Raw genomic sequence first — 19662 nt, forward strand, 5'->3', positions numbered from 1 at the left:
CTGCTTGCTTCTCTGCCTACTTGTGATCTGTCAAATAAATAAATAAAATCTTTAAAAAAATTTTTTTAAAAGCTAGGAGGAGAAAAAATGAGGCCAAATGAATGGTAGAAACCACTTGGTGTTCCTATCTGTTAGTTCCACACAATGTGCTAAGAATAGGGGTCATTATTTCCCCCTAGGGGTCACCATGTGGTAGGAATGGGGGTCATTATTTTCAGACCAAAACAAAACATTCACCCTGAAAACTGGATTTTCCTCCTTACCAGTTCTTAGAGTAGAACATATGATTATGGGCTATGAAAGAGCAGGTACCAAGTTAAGCTGGATCATCAGCTGGATGATCACATTTGGCCATAAATACCCTTGCCAAATTATTTTAAATGTTTTTTTTTTTTAATTTAAATTCAATTTAATTAACATACAGTGCATTTATTAGTTTCACAGGTAGAATTTAATGATTCACCAATTGCATATAATACCCAGTGCTCATTCCATCAAGTGTTCTCCTTAATGCCGATCACCCAGTTACCCGATTACCCCCCACCCCAATTCCCCTCCAGTAACACTGTTTCCTATAGTTAAGAGTCTCTTATGGTTTGTCTCCCTCTCTGTTTCATACTTTTTCCTTCCCTTCCCCTATGTTCATCTGTTTCTTAAATTCCACATACAACTGAAATCATACATTTGTCTTTCTCTTAACTAAGTTATTTCCAAGTGACTCTGAAGGTCCACACCTGTAGTCATTATTAGGTCAATTTGTGATGATTTAACCTTGAGTGTATTTTTGATTTTTAGGTAAGGTTTTATTTCCCTAAAAAATAGGGCTCAAGGCCAGTGTCCAGAGAGTATGTTCTGGCTCTTACTGAACTAAAAACTGTCAATGGACAACTTTGTATTTTTAAATAGTAAGAATGTTCTGACTTATTAAACCTGTATTCCAAAAGTGAGAAAGAGCTATTGAGCCAAGAGTCAGACGCAATCTTTTATGTTTCAGAGGGCAATTATCAATGAAAGAAAAGAAAACATACTAAAATTAAGCATACATTTATATATTTCCCATGTTACTGGAAAAAACATAATTAATTTGGCCTCAACTAACCTTAGAGATGTTTCAGGTGAAAACATTTTTCTCTCATCCAATTTTTTTCTTTTTGAACATATAATCTTTGGGGGATTCCACTTCACTTTATTGGCATACTGTGTCAATAAAATGGTTAATTTTATGGACTAACTGATTTGAACATGCTCATTAATTTTTTTTCAGTAAATGCCTCCCAAGGGTATACTGAGTGGGAGCAGTTGGGAGGGAGCAGGGAGAAAGTGAGAGTCTTGCTCTAGTGGAATCTGTAGTGCAGTGGGGAAGCCCTATTTAACAAGCAATGCTCACAGTATGTGCTAGGTCTGGTCAGGGGAGTATAAATACAAAGTTTGCCATCATGTATCATTTGAAATACAGAAATAACTTATCTAAATTTACAGTACCTGATGCCAAATCAAACAAATGATTACCTTTCTTCTTGGATGGTGAGTCTACTTTCACTGCAGGTTTTGATTCCGAGGGGGCCTCCACCAATGATGGGTTAGGAAGGTGGTCTGCATCTAACATAGATGAAATCTGAGGCTGCTCCAGGGGAGGTTCAAGAAGTTCTGCAGCGGAAGTCGCACTGCTTATCTGCTTACACAGGGCTCTGGGTTTGGGTTTCACTATGGTACAGACCGTTTCTCCCATGGAAGCATCTTTCTCAACTTCACTTATGAGGTTGTCCTCACTGGGAATTACCCGAAAATGGGTATTTTCTGATGGTGTAATTGTAGCTGTCCTAGGATGATGGTCAGATCTCTCTCTTTTGCTGACCTAAAAAAAAGTTTAATTGTTTAAAAGTTAAACCACCTTCAAAGGTGTTTGTTAAAATCTATTTCTTAAGCTGGATGCAAGTAATTGAATGCATTTTATTTGTAACAACACATTTAGTTACCACATGATTTTGAATGTGTGAGGTATTTCATAATTAAGAAGTGGGAAAAACTAATAACTACATTTTGTTTAGTATCATGATATCTACAAAAGAGTTCTATTTCAAACTGCTATACTATGAAGAGTTAATCACCAAAGAAGACTAAGGAAATAGGACAAGTTTTATATGCTAAGAGAAAGAATATTCATTTTCAAGGAGAAAAACTTGTGTGCTATGTGAAAATTTAGCCCTGCTTGGGTTATACCTCAAGGCTCTGTTAACAGTGTAAAGTGGGTAGTCAAATCTCAATGCAAATCACGCATATAAGCAAAATGTGTATTAAAAAAAACTTAGAGGGTCTAAATATTTTCTCTCAAGTAATGTATCTTTCCAATTCTTTCATTATGATCTGTGAAGAAGTGAAAAAAAAAAGTGAAAAAGCTTTCATACAGTTCATTTCTTATTTAAAATTTAAGTGTGGAAATTCTAATTTCCTTTCAGTACCTTTTAAATGTTTCTTATTAAAATGTTAACTAACAATCAACATTATTTACTAAATAGAACACACGAAATAATGCTGGATTCCTTCTGTTGCAGTTATGAAAAATGTTAACTTTGGATTTCCTCATCTGACCACATGAGGGCACTACCATCATTTATATTCAGGGGCACTAGCTCAGAAATCACCCCTCCCCACTTTACCCAATGACAGAGACACCTCACAGGTTTTCAACTAGACATACTCCACAGGCAAGAAAACATTAGTACCTTGGTAGACTCTGGGAACCCACCCCACGTCCACTCCATGTGGGACTCAGATCTGAGCAGACTCTCAGCAGGTTTCACCTCCAGCTCTGAATCACTCTTAGGACACACTGCTCCTGGGGAATAAGGACTATAAACACAAGACAGAGAAATGTGATGCCTTTTAACTCCGCAAACTTCAGTCTTGCTGAGCTCAACAAATTAAAAGAAATTTAAGTTTGAACATATCAACTTTATCCTGCCAATATAAAGACTCTACTGAAGGGAATATCAATTACATCTTCCATTTGAGTTCTTTAATAATAGTAAAACACCAACCAGTATCTATTGAGGACTTGCTGGGTTCTCTGCAAACGCTTTATATGCATTATCCCACTGATTCCCACAAGAAATCAATGAGAAAGGTAATTTTACAAGAGATGAACTGCACAGAGACATGGGTTAAATTAACATAATACATAAGAGAAACTGGATTTGAACAAAAAACAAAGTGTGACTGCATGTTTCTTCACATTATCCACAGTTACTGTTAATAGCTGACACTTTAAGATTAGAATTTAAGAATTGTAGAGGGCCAAATTCTAAGCTGATTATGCAGATCTATACTAACCAATGCTGTGAGCATAAGTCAGATCAAGTTTAGGAACAAAATAATTAGTAAGAGGAAAGGTACATATTCATGTCACAAGTACATATGCATTCAGTTCTCCTACCTGAGAGAAATATTATTACTGTCATATGACAGGAACTGAGAAATCTTGAAAATACTTACTTGTCTAAAGGGGACCAGTCTCCATCAGATAAGGGGTAGTGATCCCCAGAATGGAAGAGCAAAGGTTCCTTATATTCATCTTCCTTTAAGGAAGCATTTGAAGATCCTCTGTGAAAGGCAAAAAACAAAGTCATGAACAATTACATTATTATGTCAGCTTAAAAATATCCCCAAATTTACTGACACATGTTTAGATGATACAAATGAAGAAGGAAGGCCAAGTGATTAATAACTAAAAGGAAAACAGGAAAGAGAAGGGGGATTAACTCATGCCATCTACCATATACTACTGCAATCACTACTGAAGGATGGGATAAACGGGAAGAACCGAAAAGAAGATGTGAATCAAAATTCCTTTTTACAGCTCTTCAAGGTAATTCATTCAAAGGCCAGAAGAGGAAAACTAAGGCTTTATGTATATTTCATTCAATCCTTATCTGATCAAGGATCCAGAGAAGTTTAATAAATCAAAGAACTGGTAAGTGGCTGAATTCAAAACAAGTAAGCCCTTGTTCTTTCACTATACTCTCCTGTATATTACAACAAATACAAGACTATGAGTTGAAAACGAGATATAGTGCTTGTCAAAAATATCCTAAAAACTCTTAAAAACACACAGAACTTATTTTTCTTTTTGTTTGGGCCAAGAATTACCTAAGAATGATACAATGATGATATAATGATGATACAAAAGCATGATAAATGCTTTTTAGATTCATGGAGACCTCAGACCTATAGGAGGATGAACTAATGCTAATAAGGTTTTAATTAATTTACCCTTTGGTTTTCTTGAATTTGCATAGTTAATATAACTAACTTGCCATATAACCTTGAAAACATCCCTCAGAAGCACTGTGGGCCCCAGCTGTTCATCTTTAGTTGGAAATTTACCACTTGTCCCATTTCAGAATGTTATTTATCAAAATAAAATAAAAACCAATTTTAGGGGACGCATGGGTGTCAGTTGGTTAAGCATCTGCCTTCAGCTCAGGCCATGATTTCAGGATTCTGGGACTGAACCCCAAGTTGGAGTCAAAGTGGGGCTCCCTGCTCAGAGGGGAATCTGCTTCTCCCTAAACCCCTCCACACCCCTCCCCCTGAGCTTATGCTTACATGTGCATGTTCTCTCTCAAATAAATAAAATCTTTAAGAAAAATAAAATAACTTTAGGTATTTCTCTGGACACAGAACTTCTTTCCTAAGTGTAGGGGCCTGAGGAGGATAAAATATCTGAAAGCTGCAAACTTTCTAACCCCACCTAATTCCTACCTTGCACAACTGCAAAAGCAGTTGACTTTCTATTCTTTTTCTGATTCTTCGACCTGTTTAACATGCTGTTAATACTTTTGACCCTCAATATCTTCCCCCCAATTATTTTAGAATCTAGATGCTGAGCTGGAAGGGGCCTTACCAACCATGTAGTTCAATTCTCTTATTTCACAGATTAAGAAACAGGCCCAGGAGCGCCTGGGTAGGTCAGTTGGTTAAAGGTCTGACTCTTGATTTTGGCTCAGGTCATAATCTCAGGATCCTGAGATAGAGCCCTGTGCTAGGCTCCGTGCTCAGCGGGGAGTCTGCTTCCCTCCCTCCCTCCCTCTCCCTGCTCACTCTCCCAAATAATAAATAAATCTTAAAAAAGAATTAAAAAAGAAACAAAGCCCCAGACAAGAGTGATCAAGTAGCTGTTGTTCCACAATCAAAAACAGAACAGGTCTAGTCTTCTACCTTTCAGCTCAGCATTTATTTCCGTATACATCTGACCTGAATTCCCATGACTGTCACATTTTGTCCTTTTTTTAAAGTCCTAATTTTCTGTTGGCTACATAATGAAGCAGATCTCGTTTTAGGGAAATTTTAGGAAAGAGTTCCTCCAAGTGGTAGTATCTATGATCCATGGTAATCTTAAGAAAAAACAAGCCACCAAACTCCTAAAAATTATTACAACACCCTAATTTACATGCATTCTGACAAGCCTACTTCCCATGCAAGTAAGATTCTGGCTTAGAGAGAGAGTGGACAATCTAACTGCCAACCAAATCAGGACTCTGATAGATTTGGCTGATGCAGCCTTTTGCACGATCTGGAAAAGTGAGGCATGTGCCAGTATTTTTGTAATACATTCATTTACAATGCTTGTGTACAAAATCTTTAGAATAACGATTCTTGTGCATTTAGTAGGCAACTCTGCATAGGTTTTAAAAATATTTTAACTTCCTAAATTGAAGCTGCAGATTGTTTAAGAATTCTAAGTTTTGGGGTGCCCACGTGGCTCACCTAGTTAAGCTTCTGACTCTTGGTTTTGGCTTTGGTCATGATCTCATGATTATGGAATCAAATCCCATATTAGGCTCAGTGCAGAGTCTGCTTCAGATCCTTTCAACCTCTCACTTGAGCTCTCTCTCTCTCAAATAAATAAAATCTTAAAAAAAAAAAAAGAATTCTAAGCTTTGCTCAATTATGTTATAATAAAAGACACACATCAATAAACTTTGGTGGCCAAAGTATTACTTCAGTGTCCTTTCTGGTGGATCTTGGAAGAACTGTAGGCAGAACTTTAGGGTCACTTGTGGGCAGCAACTTCTTGTCCAATGCTCATCAATAAAGTAAACCACCCTGCTGATACACACATGGTCCTCTTCTAGAGCCAGAGCAACCACTGAGTGGAAAAGATCTAAGGTAACCTTTTAAAAATCAAAATCTTGAACAAAAAAATACATGTTCTACCCCCAACTGTTACCTTTTAAACCCTAGGCACTGTTGACTCGACAACTGGCGTATATATATATTTTTTAAAGATCTTATTTATTCATTTGACAGACAGAAATCACAAGTATGCAGAGAGGCAGGCAGAGACAGAGAGGAGGAAACAGGCTCCCCGCTGAGCAGAGAGCCCGACGCAGGGCTCGATCTCAGGACCCTGAGATCCAACTGGCATATATTTTAAGCTCTTCTACTGAGCTGGTAAGGAAGAAGTAATCAAGATTTCTCACTTTAAAAAAAGCCAAAATAACAAAAATCCTCCTTTCCTCTTCAACTGACTAGGAATGTTTTGATGATAAACTCTAAACAACAACTCTCAACTTCTCAGAAACAGATGAGATACCAAGATGCCGAATAAGGATATACATCCAAGGATGCCCAAGGGCCAAGTCACTAATTCAGATCTTGTGACTTACAATTCACTTGGGTTTTTGGAAACCTACCAGATGGAAAAGACACACACTCCTAGTCTGCTTCAAGCGATATTTTAATACCACAGCAGGATGTCTGATGGCAAATTTTATAGAACAGCAGAAAGGAAAAAAAATGCCTCTTCCACTGATTCCACAGGAAAAACAAGTCTAAACTTCACACTGTAGCTCCATGGAAGAAACAACAGCAACCAGCTGGACCTGAGCTCTTTCCACAGCATGTGCACATGACCAGCACCTGCAGGGAGAGCCCTACCTTGCTGACTGGACCCCCTTGTCGTCATCAGAGCTCATTTCCACATCCACAGTATCCTCTGCGGCAGCGGAAGCAGTCTGGTCTTCCTTCTTACTGTCCTGTTTGCATTTCTTTCTCCTTCGTTTTTTCTTTTTCACAGAACTTGAAGTGAAAACCGTTTCTGTTTCCAAGATGTGTGAGATGTCTGAACTCTGAGATGATCTTTCATTTCCACCAGATTTCTCCAAAGGGGCATCAATATCTTTAAAGAACTGGTCTTCAGTAGGAATTGGTGAGGTGGCAAGGTAAGCAGGGAGCTTTTCCTTAAAAAGAACATGAAGAAAGAAAAATTGTCCATGACAAAGTGGACAGTGAATCAAAAACAGTAACAAACTCTTTGTGTATCTAAATTCACAGTAGTGGAAAGAATATACAATCCCCAAGTAAGAGTGTCACACTGAATGAAGTCACTGCCCACTCTACTCTGAAAGATCTTTACCCTGGCACAAATAGTTCATTTTGTCTGTGTAACTGAATGAATTTGAAGGAACTGATATACCAAATTAGCACAAAGCCATGAAAACTAAAGTTAAAGCACAGCCAATTAAATTCTCTGCAACGGGAAGTTCAAAGTAATGGCAGCATTCCAAGGAGACAGTACAAGGCACTTTGTCAAGAACTTACAAAGTACGGTAACAGGATAAAGCAGAAGGCAGGGATCAGGAATACCCCATCAGATGGTGGCAGCAGGACAGGTAAGTGAAGTGAGGATCTATAGTAAAATTAGTGTTTGCTAAATTAAATGAGGGTGTAAAAAGGTGGTTAAGATAGACAATACCCTGTTAACAAATGAAATTAGCAGATTTTAAAATTGTAATGTATTCAAGATAGCCTTTCAGGTATTCAAAAGAAGAAAATAAGGCCCAATAGTCAGAAATAATTAAACTTGTGGGGGCCTGGGTGACTCAGTTAAGCATCCCACTTTTGATTTCAGCTGAGGTCATGATCTCAGGGTCCTGGGATTGAAAACTCTGTTGCACTCCATTCTGAGTGGGGAGTCTGCTTGAGATTTTCTTTCCCTCTTCTTCTGTTCCGCTGACCCTACTTGCGCATGTGCTCTCTAAAATAATTTTTAAAAGTAAATAAAGAATTCAACTTATAATTTAATTTCAAATAAATGATATTAAATGGTCTACTGTTCAGAAAATTAACTTCTTAGTCACTGACTTCACCCCTTTGTTTCATGGGGGAAATGGAAGGTATGTAATAGAGGTATAAATTAACCTCAAATAACATAGAATACTCAAATTTTTAAATAATAGTCCTGAAAAATGAATGAATTCCCATAATTGTTCTAAATCAAGCTTTTGAATTAGCTTTGGTAGACATATTACCCCAAAGCCAATATTTTGTTTATCCAAGCAAAATGTGTGTTCACCAGCAACACATACTTACAGAGGAACTGTGATAACAGGATATTATTCTGCATGCCCCCAGGGCACTCAAGTGACAGGCTATGGCCTCCAACTTCCAGGGCCTTTTAATTCAATGGTCCTTGTTATAAATAAGTTCACTAGTACTTCTTTAAAAGCCATTTCGTCTCTGGTGGCATTTCCTAGTTCTGTTATAGCACTGTTTGCAGTTTATGGAGCAGGGGTGGGGGGCAGGGTGCGGGGGATGAAACAACTTAAATCTCTGTCAGAACAACTATTAAAAGGACAGGGACAGATCTAGAACTAACAATATATAGTTTAAAACGCTTGAAAAGGATCTAACAATATATAGTTTAGATGAACAAAGTTTAAGAGAAACAAAAATGTAAATAAATGGAAGACAGATGGGTTTTGGTAACATTTATTCCCTTTAAAACTGTAAAGTCCTGGAGAGTGGAGGCACGTTATATTCACAGTATGTGACACTGAGTAGTAATTCCAATGCTGTTGGATGAATTAACTTCTTTTGCTTTAATTTTAAAGATTTATTTTATTATTATTATTTTTTATTTTTGACAGAGACACAACAACAGAGGGAACACAAGCAGGGGGAGTGGGAGAGGGAGAAACAGCCTTCCCGCTGAGCAGGGAGCCCTGACACAGGGCTCCATCCCAGGACCATGACCTGAGCAGAAGCCAGACGCCTAACAACTGAGCCACCCAGGCATCCTCTCAACCTTATTATTTTTTTTTTTTAAAAAAAGAGGACACTATTCTAAAAAAAATCTAAACAATTTGATGACACATGGCATAGGAAAAAAAGGGTAGCAACTTGACACTCTGCAAGTTAACCTTGCTAAGCATTGTTATAAATGGAATCATCAGAGCTGACCACAAGAACCAGGTAACAAACTATCAGTAACCCAGTCTTTTCACTTGTTGATTGATATAAAACCTAATCCATCACTCTTCTGAAACACACATGATTTTAAGGAACACATAAAAAAAATTTTATTCATGTGATAACTCATTTATTGTTTCCTTCTCCTTTTTGCTTCAGTCTCTGATGAGGAAAAATTTTGTTTGCACCAAGTAAACATGAATGAGGTAATAGTAAAACAAGTAATTAAGGTACGAGAAAAAATACTGGTCTGGAAAGGTTCCCTTTTATAATCATGCTTTGTAATGCTGTTTTACATATTGGTATCTAAATTGTTGGCTTCTCTCTAAAAATGATGAATAATCTCATTCTGCTATTATTTTTTTAGTGATGTTTTCTTTGTCAATTTACGACATCCAACATGAAGTTCATCTTCAAAACCCCCAAAAGTAGTCCTGTATCTTTAGTAACTTGAAGGTTATCATTTTCGCTGAGATTTTATTCTTTATGGTAAAAGCTGTAATGAAGCCTCCTCTAAGATCTACAATAACTCCATCAAGAACAGCTTACAATCATTCACATCAGTAAATACGTGGGGTGCAGTTGGGGGAGAGAACAAACTATCTTACTGAAAGAAGCCAAACATGCAATAGTCATTTAAAAAGATACAGGATAATTAATTTAAATTTCTTTTCAAGACTATTCAAGGTTAGAGATCCAACAACCCTAACCAAAATGGTAAATACATTTTCCAAGTTTAAAGGTCACACTTGTACGAAACACAGCCTACAGAGATATGCCTTCAATATTTAGGTAGAATTGAATGTAGTCAAGTTAAGGTGTAAATGCTACCAGATACTAAATAAGAAAGCTCATTAATGACAGAAAAAGAGCAAGTGCAAAGGTGTTCTGCACGTTCTCTGCACCCTGACACTTGGTGGGGAGAAAAGTTCTTCATTCTTCTAAGCTCCTTCCTCACAGCTTAGTTTTTCAGCCTAAAACTAAAGCTTTTTAAACTTGTAACAATCACCTCTATAACCATGAAAACTGCTGAACATTTCTGTTTTGGGAAAGGTCCTGGAGGCCTGAATACAATATATAGAGTGGATGTAACCTACTAGAACTTACATATTCCTCTTCAGTCTCCTCCACAAAGAAAGCTTCCCCATTGTCACCCAACTTCATGTGAAGATCCACTGCATCACCATTGATTTCTATATCAATCTAAGAGGAGAAACAAAGTGTGATTTAGTATGAAAACTTTCATAGACCCTAAACCAAGCCAAACTTAGTACTGAGGTTTCTAGACTGACAGTCCCAGAGAAACAATGCTACCTGTCCTACCCTAAAAAACTAAACAGACCTGGGGAGGAAGGGGATGGATAAGAAAGGACTAAAAGAAAATGTTATATCATTTATTTTTATGACAAAATATTTTACTTAATTTCCCAAATCGTATAAAATAGGGGAAATACAATTGCTGAAAAACATTCGAACACTTTCAGAGTTCTAGCACGGACAGGCCTCACCTGGCATGGTTCATACAAACAGACTTCAGTTACTGTGGTATGTTAACTGTAACTGCAGAAAGCACAAACGTTACTGGCTGCTCTTCTGTCAACATATCACTACATAAAAACAGATGCCCATCATGATCCATGATCCATCACATCACTTTCCAAAGTCTGCTGGTGACTAGTCGAAGCACATGTGTTATTCAGTTCAGGCACAGACAGCAAAGCTTATAGTTGTAGTTGTCTCCTTGTCTCTCACTGATAAACCCTTGTGACATTTTATAAAAAGGGGTAATTAAGAGGAAACTGGCCAAGATCAAAATGCAACCTAGCCTAACAAAAAGCAGTATTATTGAAAGTAAAATTCAAACTGAGTGTCAAGTTACAGAAAAAAATCACTGACTGCAGGAATGGTGACCCTGTTGCCATTCAAAAGACTCAAGATGTGCAGTCAGAGGAACCTGGTGAAGGCGAGCTTATCTATAAAGGAGGAAAGTGGTTGTGAATAAAGGATGAAGATGGCCCTGAGGAAGTGACAAAGGAAAAACACTTCATACTGAAGGAACTCAGTATAACAGAAATTTTTAAAGTTTTGACAAATACATAAAAATCATGGAAAAAATCCCAATTTTTCTCAGTTATTAAGTTTGTTTTGCATGGTTTCAGCTTGCCCAGTCATTTTCATGATCTGTACTGCCATACAAAGAACTGTATAGATATAAAATATTAAAATAACACTTACACTTAAAAATTATGTAGTCTTCTTCTGTTGACTGAATAAATGCCTTTAAATACTTTATAATATTAAATAAATACTAACTTTCAAAACTGTCTTTTTTTTAAAAGAAGATTTGTATTTATTTATTTAAGAGAGTGAGTGAGCATGCAAGAATGAGCAGGGGCAGAAGGAGAAGCAAACTCCCTGCTCAGGGGGGAGCTTGACACTGGAGCCCAGGACCCCAAGATCATGACCTGAGCTAAAGGCAGATGCTTAACTGAAGGAGCCACCCAGGTGACCTCCAACTTTTAAACTCTTACAGATAAACTTGGAAACTCCAGTTTTAGACTGCTTCAGGGGATATACCTAGAATATATAAAAATATAATATAGGTATAAATACAGCACTCCACAATCTAAGTGTACTTAGCTTTGCAAGGCCCTAATGGTGGGAACAGCTGCATGGTCCACTAGGTTTTTTTCCCAGTGAGGACCAATTTATCCCTTGACTCCTGGTCACATCAGGTCACTGAAGGTCATTAGCTGCCAAATGTTGTCAAAATGCTTGTTATGAAAGTCCTGTATGTAAGTAACATAACCACACTCCAGGGTAAGGAAGAAAACTAACCTAAGTGGAAAATGGTATTTTGACTATTTTAAGTCTAAAGACAAAAAGAACTATAAACAAATGTTGTAGTTAGTATTTTTTTTTAAATCAGAGATATGAATTAGCAGTTCTGAAATTATTTTATGTGTATTCTAGAACTGAATAGGTAAAGATATTATAATAGTAAGAGGCATGTTTCTCACTGTCAGAGAAAGAAGTCACAAATAAGGAGATGAGGAGGAAGCTTCTGGAGACAAATAAGAATCAGTGGGAAAATTCATGATTTTTACAGACATACATAGGTGCATGTATCTATGTATGTAGATTATTCCCGCTCTGCCCACTGACAGGGCCTAGAAGCAAGGACACCTCAGTTAGTAATGAGCACTCCTAGTGGCCAGATTCTTTGTTTCTAGATACTTTTCTCTAATAAGAGGAACCACCATTCCTCAGAGAAACAAAATAATTCCAGGGCTGATGGAGGTAAAGTAGATTCTTCTGGAATATCTTATGGTGCCAGAAAGTAAGGAAGTACTCAAAAAATGATGGGAGCATTTCAAAAGGACTCAACTTGAAGGAGCTAACTACCAATTGCCAAACATGGGACAATCTGAGCAACTAAATAATGATAATAATGGATTAGAACCCACACAGTAAAATTAATACTCAGAAATCCATACTGATCTAAATAAATAATGGAATAAGTAAACAAGAGAGAAAGATAGCTCTTTGATACAGTATAATTTCAATTAATAAATGGAATAGGAAGGATGGAAGCAGAAAATCATTTGGTAAACACCAAAGTAATAATTGTTGCAGGCAAAATTCCTCAGTGTATGGTAAAATTCATGGAAGTATGATGAAAAATGGTATTTGCAGAGTCTCCAAGTTTCTTCCCACATATAAATTTACGGTAAAGAAACCTAGTAGACACCATTAACCAAGGCATTAATGTCAATATCACCAGTAATGAAACATGGCACCATGATGGGCCTCCTGAAATGATGCACTGAGAGGGGCACACCCTTACTCTACATTACTCTTCCCCCAATGAGAAAACATCAGACAAATTCAAACTGAGGCACAATCTATATAATAACCATTTGTACTCTTCAAAAGTCAAGGTTGTAAGGGAAGACAGAATGATCAGAGAATACAGGTGAAAGCAGTGTGGGATCCTGGATAGGATCATGGAGAAAAAGACAACAGCAGTGGGAAAACTGGTATTTTGATGTACTACTCCTTGTAAACTGGTATCCAAAACAATACCCTTATCTATATAGTCATACTTCCTACCCTGTGGCTTAATCTTACTCAATATATATGACTCAGATGTTGAAATAGAACTGATTTGTGTTTTAGAAATACTGGCTGTAGAGATGCCTGGGTGGTGCAGTCAGTTAGGTTGCCAACTCTTGATTTCAGCTCAGGTCATGATTACAGGGTCCTGGGATTGGGACCCATGTCAGTCAGGCTCCACACTCAGTCCAGAGCCACTTGAGATTTTCTCTCTCCCTCTGCTCATGCTCCCTCTCTCGCTCTCCTTCCCTTCCTTTCAAAAATAAATGTTAAACAGAAATATTGGTTGTAGCAGACTCTTGTTCTGGCACGCCACTCTTCAGGTAAGACTATCTCTGGGTATGTCTTTTGGGGATCTATTCATCCTCTTTTTCAGACCACCAGTTTTAGGTGTGGCTTCAGAGTGAGGAAGTAAGGCTGGTGTCCATGCCAAGCCAATCCATATATTCCACCCCAGCTACAGGACCAGGGAGACTGGTAAGTCTGACAGGGAGACTAAATACTGATGCTTCTGGAGGCAGAAATGGCTCTCTTTTTACTACAGTTGCTGAGATCCTGGGAAGTAAACCTGGAGGTACTGCAGCTCTCTTGCATTAACACAAAGAGAGAAAGAGTTGAAAAGTAGGAGGAAACAGAGTTCTGATAAAATAAATAAAGCCCTAATCCAAACTGACCCATTTTAATTCAAATGCCCCTGGATTTTAGTTCTAGAACCCAATAAATTCTGCTTAAGCTGGTGCGAGATGGATTTTTGTCACCCACAATGGAAACTTCCTGTCTAATATATTATTTAATCTTGATAAATAAACTATTAGTTTTGTGTTAAATCAACAAAATTAATATTTAAAAAATACCAACTTCAGGTTTACCTTCTGAAATTCAAGTCTTGAGTTATGAAGTATATTGGGAGTATTGGTGTTCTATCAAACAAGAACATACCAATGACAGTCAGAAAATTATTATATATCTCCCCCTAACCAGAGGGTTAAAGGGGATTATGATTTCAAGTCCACTTCATAGGTGTCACCGTAACTGAGGTCTTAGTTTAAAATCCACGAATAGCTTTCCCTAATCCAAACTGACCTAAAATAAGACAAAGAGTTAATCCAAATTGTCTGAGTATATCAAGGGAGACATGATTTTGGTTTTACTGTCACAGGAAAGCTGTTAAATAGCCAGATTTCCTCCCAAACACATCCTTTGGATTTCTGGGACACTGGTGCAAAAGTCTCTTTTCCTGTGTCTTATGGACAGATTCATATTAAAATCCAGGGGTGTGACAAGGTATTTAACACAATCATTTGGGCAGCCTTGTACAGAAACTGTACTACATCTTTTTTTTTTTTTTTAAGATTTTATTTATTTATTTGACAGAGATCACAAGTAGACAGAGAGGTAGGCAGAGAGAGAAGAAGCAGGCTCCCCGTTGAGCAGAAAGCCTGATGCAGGGCTCGATCCCAGGACCCTGAGATCATGACCTGAGCTGAAGGCAGAGGCTTTAACCCACTGAGTCACCCAGGTGCCCCTGTACTACATACATCTTAATTGGAGGCATACAGCATGTAGAAAGAGGTATGCTGTCTGTCCAGACACCAATTATAGATACACAAATGCTTACATATACAACAGCCTGCAGATTCCATTCTGAAAGGCCGGAAGACTTAACCAATCTGCTGATCAAAAACTCTGACCACAGAAGAACAAACAAAAGTGCCATATAAGCCATTTAATGAATAGATCCTTTTACAGCTAATGGGAAATTTCAGCGCTTAACAGTTTGGTACAGATTCTCCCAGAGCAGATAAAGTCTGAAAGTACTATAGGCTAGTGTTACTGGCAAGAAATAAAAAATCCCAAGAAGCCCAAATGTGGCTGAACACCGTTTTGCAAGGGAAAGTCTCCAAGTTACTAAATGAACTGTGTGACTGCTTTTGGTTTCCAAAGGATGATTGAACAGAGGCCAGACCACACAAACACTGCCACACTGCAATGTGGCTCTCCAGTGAACTGATTTATAACACCTAGAAAAGAAGATGTGTTTTGGTAGTGGGCAGGAAGGGAGAATATCTAGGGGTGTGAAACCCACAAAAAAGTTTCTTCCATTCTCAAAACAACCTAAGTTTAATTAAAATAGAGAGAATTCCTATTTTAAGGAATAAGATCACCTATGTAAAATAGCGAACATCTGGAAATAGATGTTTCCAACTTATGCCAGTGGTCCTCTAACATATGTTCTGTGCCCCAATATGGTGTGGATCTTTCATTGTGCTTTAAAATCCTGACAAAATCTCCCTAAATTGTTCAGGTAGATAATGTGGGATAAGACTATAAAGGAAAAATACTATGTACCCGCAAGGTTTTATTACCAGCTCAGCATTCTAATTTGATTGACATCAAATACATTAACAAACCTTCTCATTGCTCCATTACTTGAAGGTGGAGAATGTAGGAAATGTAGGAAATGTAGGAATGTAGGAAAGGAGAATGTAGGAATGTAGGAAAAGGAAACCAACACAAATTATTTTCTTTCTGAATGAATAATCTTCCCCAAAATAAATAAAAGCCAACAAGCCTATGGCCTGCAGGTTTGCATTCAGTAAGATCTGCAGACAAGTCCTGGTATTACAAACGAAATTTAGATACAAAGAAGATTTAACAGCTTCCTCAAAACAGATATGGAATTTATCTTGTCTAAATAAATGTAATGTATTCTTGACTATATCAATCTATCCCATTCACAACTGGTACGAAAGTATTACCCTAAAAATTTTATAAATTTTTAAATTTTATTTATTTGTCAAAGAGAGAGACATAGCAAGTGCACAAGCAGGGAGAAGAGCACGCAGAGAGAGAAGAAGGCTCCCTGCTAAGCAAGAAGCCCAATGCAGGACTTGATCTCAGGACCCTGGAATCATGACCTAAGCCAAAGACAGACACAACCAACTGGGTCACCCAGGTGTCCCTCCTCTAAATAGTTTAAAGTGTTGTATGAGGTAAAGAAACCTTCTGAAGACATCTAACCTTCCCCCTTTATAACTCCAGTTTCTCCATTTTGCTCTTCTGGGTTGCAACAAATAGAACTATTAAGATAATTTTCAGGCTTTTTTGCCCCCCTTGGAGACTTTCTACAGTAAGGCTTATACTCAGCAGCACCCTCAAAATAACACATACAGGTTGACTTCTTATACCATTATCTTCAACATCAAATGGGTGTCTTCCCTCCCCCACCGTGGGGGGGGGGGAGCCCAAAAAGCATATAAGAACAATTTATTCTATTAGATGGTAATAGAATAAATTCCTCCTTGAGAACAAGCTGTCCCCTGCACTCACCACTTTCTCTTTGGATCTCAGGACACCCAGCTTCCCAAACCGAACGTGAAAAGGCGAGCACTGGTAGGTGCCATCTTGCTGTCGCACCACAATGACATCGATGCATCCGGACAAAGTGGCTTGGTTAATGCCCTTGTAGAGTTCCTTCACAGTGACAATCACCTGCCCAGCCAGCTGCCCCACATAATTCATGGTTTGAAACTACAAAGACAAGAAAAAAAATTTTAGATGAGATAATAACAATGAATTTATGAACCTAATGACAGAGAAAAAAAGTAGTAATTAAAAGGACACTGCACATTTGTATATCATAATACATATTATTATTAACCTTGCTGATTTTGAACCAATTAGTCTCACGCTACCACTGTTTTTACACATTTCCACGCAAGGACAAAATCAGGTGGTCCTTTTGTATCTCAAGAGGCTGTCCCAGCCAGGGCCTCACGCAGGCCTAAGTTCCCCTTTCTTTTCCATCATCACGGATCCTGCCAGATGCCCATAGTGGTTTCGCCCTAAAGTTTAGAATCTGCATGGCACCACCAAAGAACCCAGACTACCACCACTGTCCTCTTGACCAAGATCACTGGGAATATGGGGCAACTGTATCTACCCTGACCACAGCAGCTAAACAGAAAAAAAGACCAATGATCACCTCCAGGAGAAATCAGAAAACAGGTTGCTTTTGCTAAAGACAAGTAAGTGAGAGATGAGTTTTCTACAAAACTATTAGTAAAATATGGTTCAGAGACATGCTAGATTAAATAAACTCTGGGTGAGCTAGACTGGATTTATAACATTAATTTTTTTGAAAATCCCCTCAACACTTAAATACGACTCACTGGAACATATATTTATGTTCTACAAAGCACAGAAAAGAGTTTTAATCTTGTTGTCAATAATTAGTCAAATCAGGATAACTAGGCTAAAAAAAGGGTCCTCCAGAAAGGGTCAATGTCAAGGAAGGAGTATGCACCTGACCAGGGCTGAGGGATTAGAGGAAATGCTTCCTCTGGGCCCCATAATCTGTTGCAGCTGCAGCTAGGACCACAGGTTGGGGAGCCCACCATATAGTATGTGTTGAGGACCAGTGGGGAAGTCTCCTTGATCTCCTTGAATCTCCCTCAACTTCTAATTAGAAAAAAATAGTTCCTCCTCAGTCCTAAGGTTGTTCATCTCCAGTTATCAAATACCACCACATTAGACACCACCCCTAGTATTATGTCAAAGCACAATTCAGCAAATCATTCTCCTCTGGACAGGCAGGACACAGACCAAACAAGAGGTCCTCCACAGCTCTGGCTAATCCAGAGGTCAACTTTTACTGAACCAGAAAAGAGACCGATTATTCTCTAGGTCATTCATCATAAGCACAGTTGTCTCTTTAAACTCACGCTTTTCAGGAGCCTTAAACTCAAAAGTTACATGCTGAGAAAAGTTATCTATGTTGTCAGGTAAGTCCAAAGCTGAATTGGGAGAAAGAATGTTAATCTTAGGGGCCTCCCAGGACATCTGCCTTCAGAGAAACTCACCCTACTCCTCACAGGTGAGTGAGTACCTACTGGGAGTGCCCAGATTCCACTCAAACATTTTTTTCTCCTGAATGTGTAATCAAGACCCACCAGATTTACACTGTTAAGCATAGCTACAATAATTTTACTCCGGAAAAATTCTTTGAATATTTCAAAGCTAATGTTACCAAGGCCCCCAAAACTGTCTATAGAAGAGATGACTTTGTGGATATAAACTAGTTGCTAAACTGACTACTAAATGAAGCAGTATCCTTTACAAAAGTTATGATTTTGGTTTTAGGAGAATTCATTTGGCAAGGCCAAATTAGGCAAGTATTCAATGATTTCTCCAATGAATAAAGGAATGATCAAATGAACCATCAATATGGAGTTCCTGAGTGGCTCAGAGGGTTGAGCCTCAGCCTTCGGCTCAAGTCATGGTCTCAGGGTTCTGGGATCGAATCCCACATCAGGCTCTCTGCTCAGCAGGGAGCCTGCTTCCTTGCCTACTTGTGATCTGTCAAATAAATAAAATCTTTTTAAAAAAATGAACCATCAGTAAATAAGACCAAAAAAAAAAAAAAAAAAAAGAAAAGGAAAAGGAAACGTGTAGGGCGGAAGTACTATTTCATCAAAGTATTTGTATTACATCCTCATTTTTAAATATTAGTATTTTTTATTTTGCAGTAACTATAGATTCACAGGCATGTAGTTTTAAGAAATAATACAGAGAGATTCCACGTATCCTTTAAACCAGTTTTCCAAATGGCAACATCTTGCAAATTTCTAGTGCAATCCCACAATCGGGATATATCAATATTGATTCAGTTAAAATGGAGAACATATCCATTATCACAAAGATCCATCCTATTGGCCTTTATAGCCATACTCAGCCACTTCTGTCACTCTCTCCTTAATCCCTGACAACCACGAATTTGCTCTTCATTTTTGTTATTTTGTCATTTTTAAGAAAGTTATGTAAGTGGAATCATATGGTATATAACATTTTGTGATTGCCTTTTCCCACTTCTATTGCTATGGAGACTCATCTACTTCCTGCACGTATCATGTTCATATTCGGTAAGTAATATATGTTCACGACATGCTTTTTGCTTGTCACAGAATGTACATGAACCACCAACCAAGTAATCAATCTTTGTATTACTGCTTGACTGACTGGTGGCAATTTAAAAAGGAGTTTTGTTACAAATTTTTAAAAGCTTCATAAATAATTATACAATTACACATACTCTTCTCTTAAAAAAAACTAAAAAATGTTAACTTCTAGCATCTTCAGCCATAAAACAAGTTATAAACTAAATGTGTATGAGCTTACATCAACTAGAGCATGGGATCCATAATTAAGTGTAACTACATCTATTCAAAATGATTTTAATTACCATAGTTAAAGGATGTGCTGTTATACAAGAAAGTCTATTGTGTAAATGCCAGT

General features: G+C 37.8%; 1 protein-coding gene across 3 annotated transcripts in view; it reads right to left on the reverse strand.

Annotated features, from left to right (window-relative positions):
- Positions 1-19662, reverse strand: part of LPIN2 (lipin 2) — an 82719-nt gene that overhangs the window by 18615 nt on the left and 44442 nt on the right. For all 3 annotated transcript variants that reach the window (XM_082698963.1, XM_082698964.1, XM_082698962.1), the window contains exons 2-7: positions 16699-16899; positions 10360-10455; positions 6940-7241; positions 3493-3600; positions 2724-2850; positions 1510-1855 (exon numbers count right to left, since the gene is read on the reverse strand). In XM_082698963.1, the coding sequence (XP_082555089.1) occupies positions 1510-1855; positions 2724-2850; positions 3493-3600; positions 6940-7241; positions 10360-10455; positions 16699-16890 (1171 nt within the window). In that variant the 5' untranslated portion in view covers positions 16891-16899. The remainder of the gene's footprint in view (positions 1-1509; positions 1856-2723; positions 2851-3492; positions 3601-6939; positions 7242-10359; positions 10456-16698; positions 16900-19662) is intronic.

The sequence above is a fragment of the Mustela nivalis genome (genome assembly GCF_964662115.1).
Source record: "Mustela nivalis genome assembly, chromosome: 14".
In the NCBI taxonomy this organism is placed as follows: Eukaryota; Metazoa; Chordata; class Mammalia; order Carnivora; family Mustelidae; genus Mustela; species Mustela nivalis.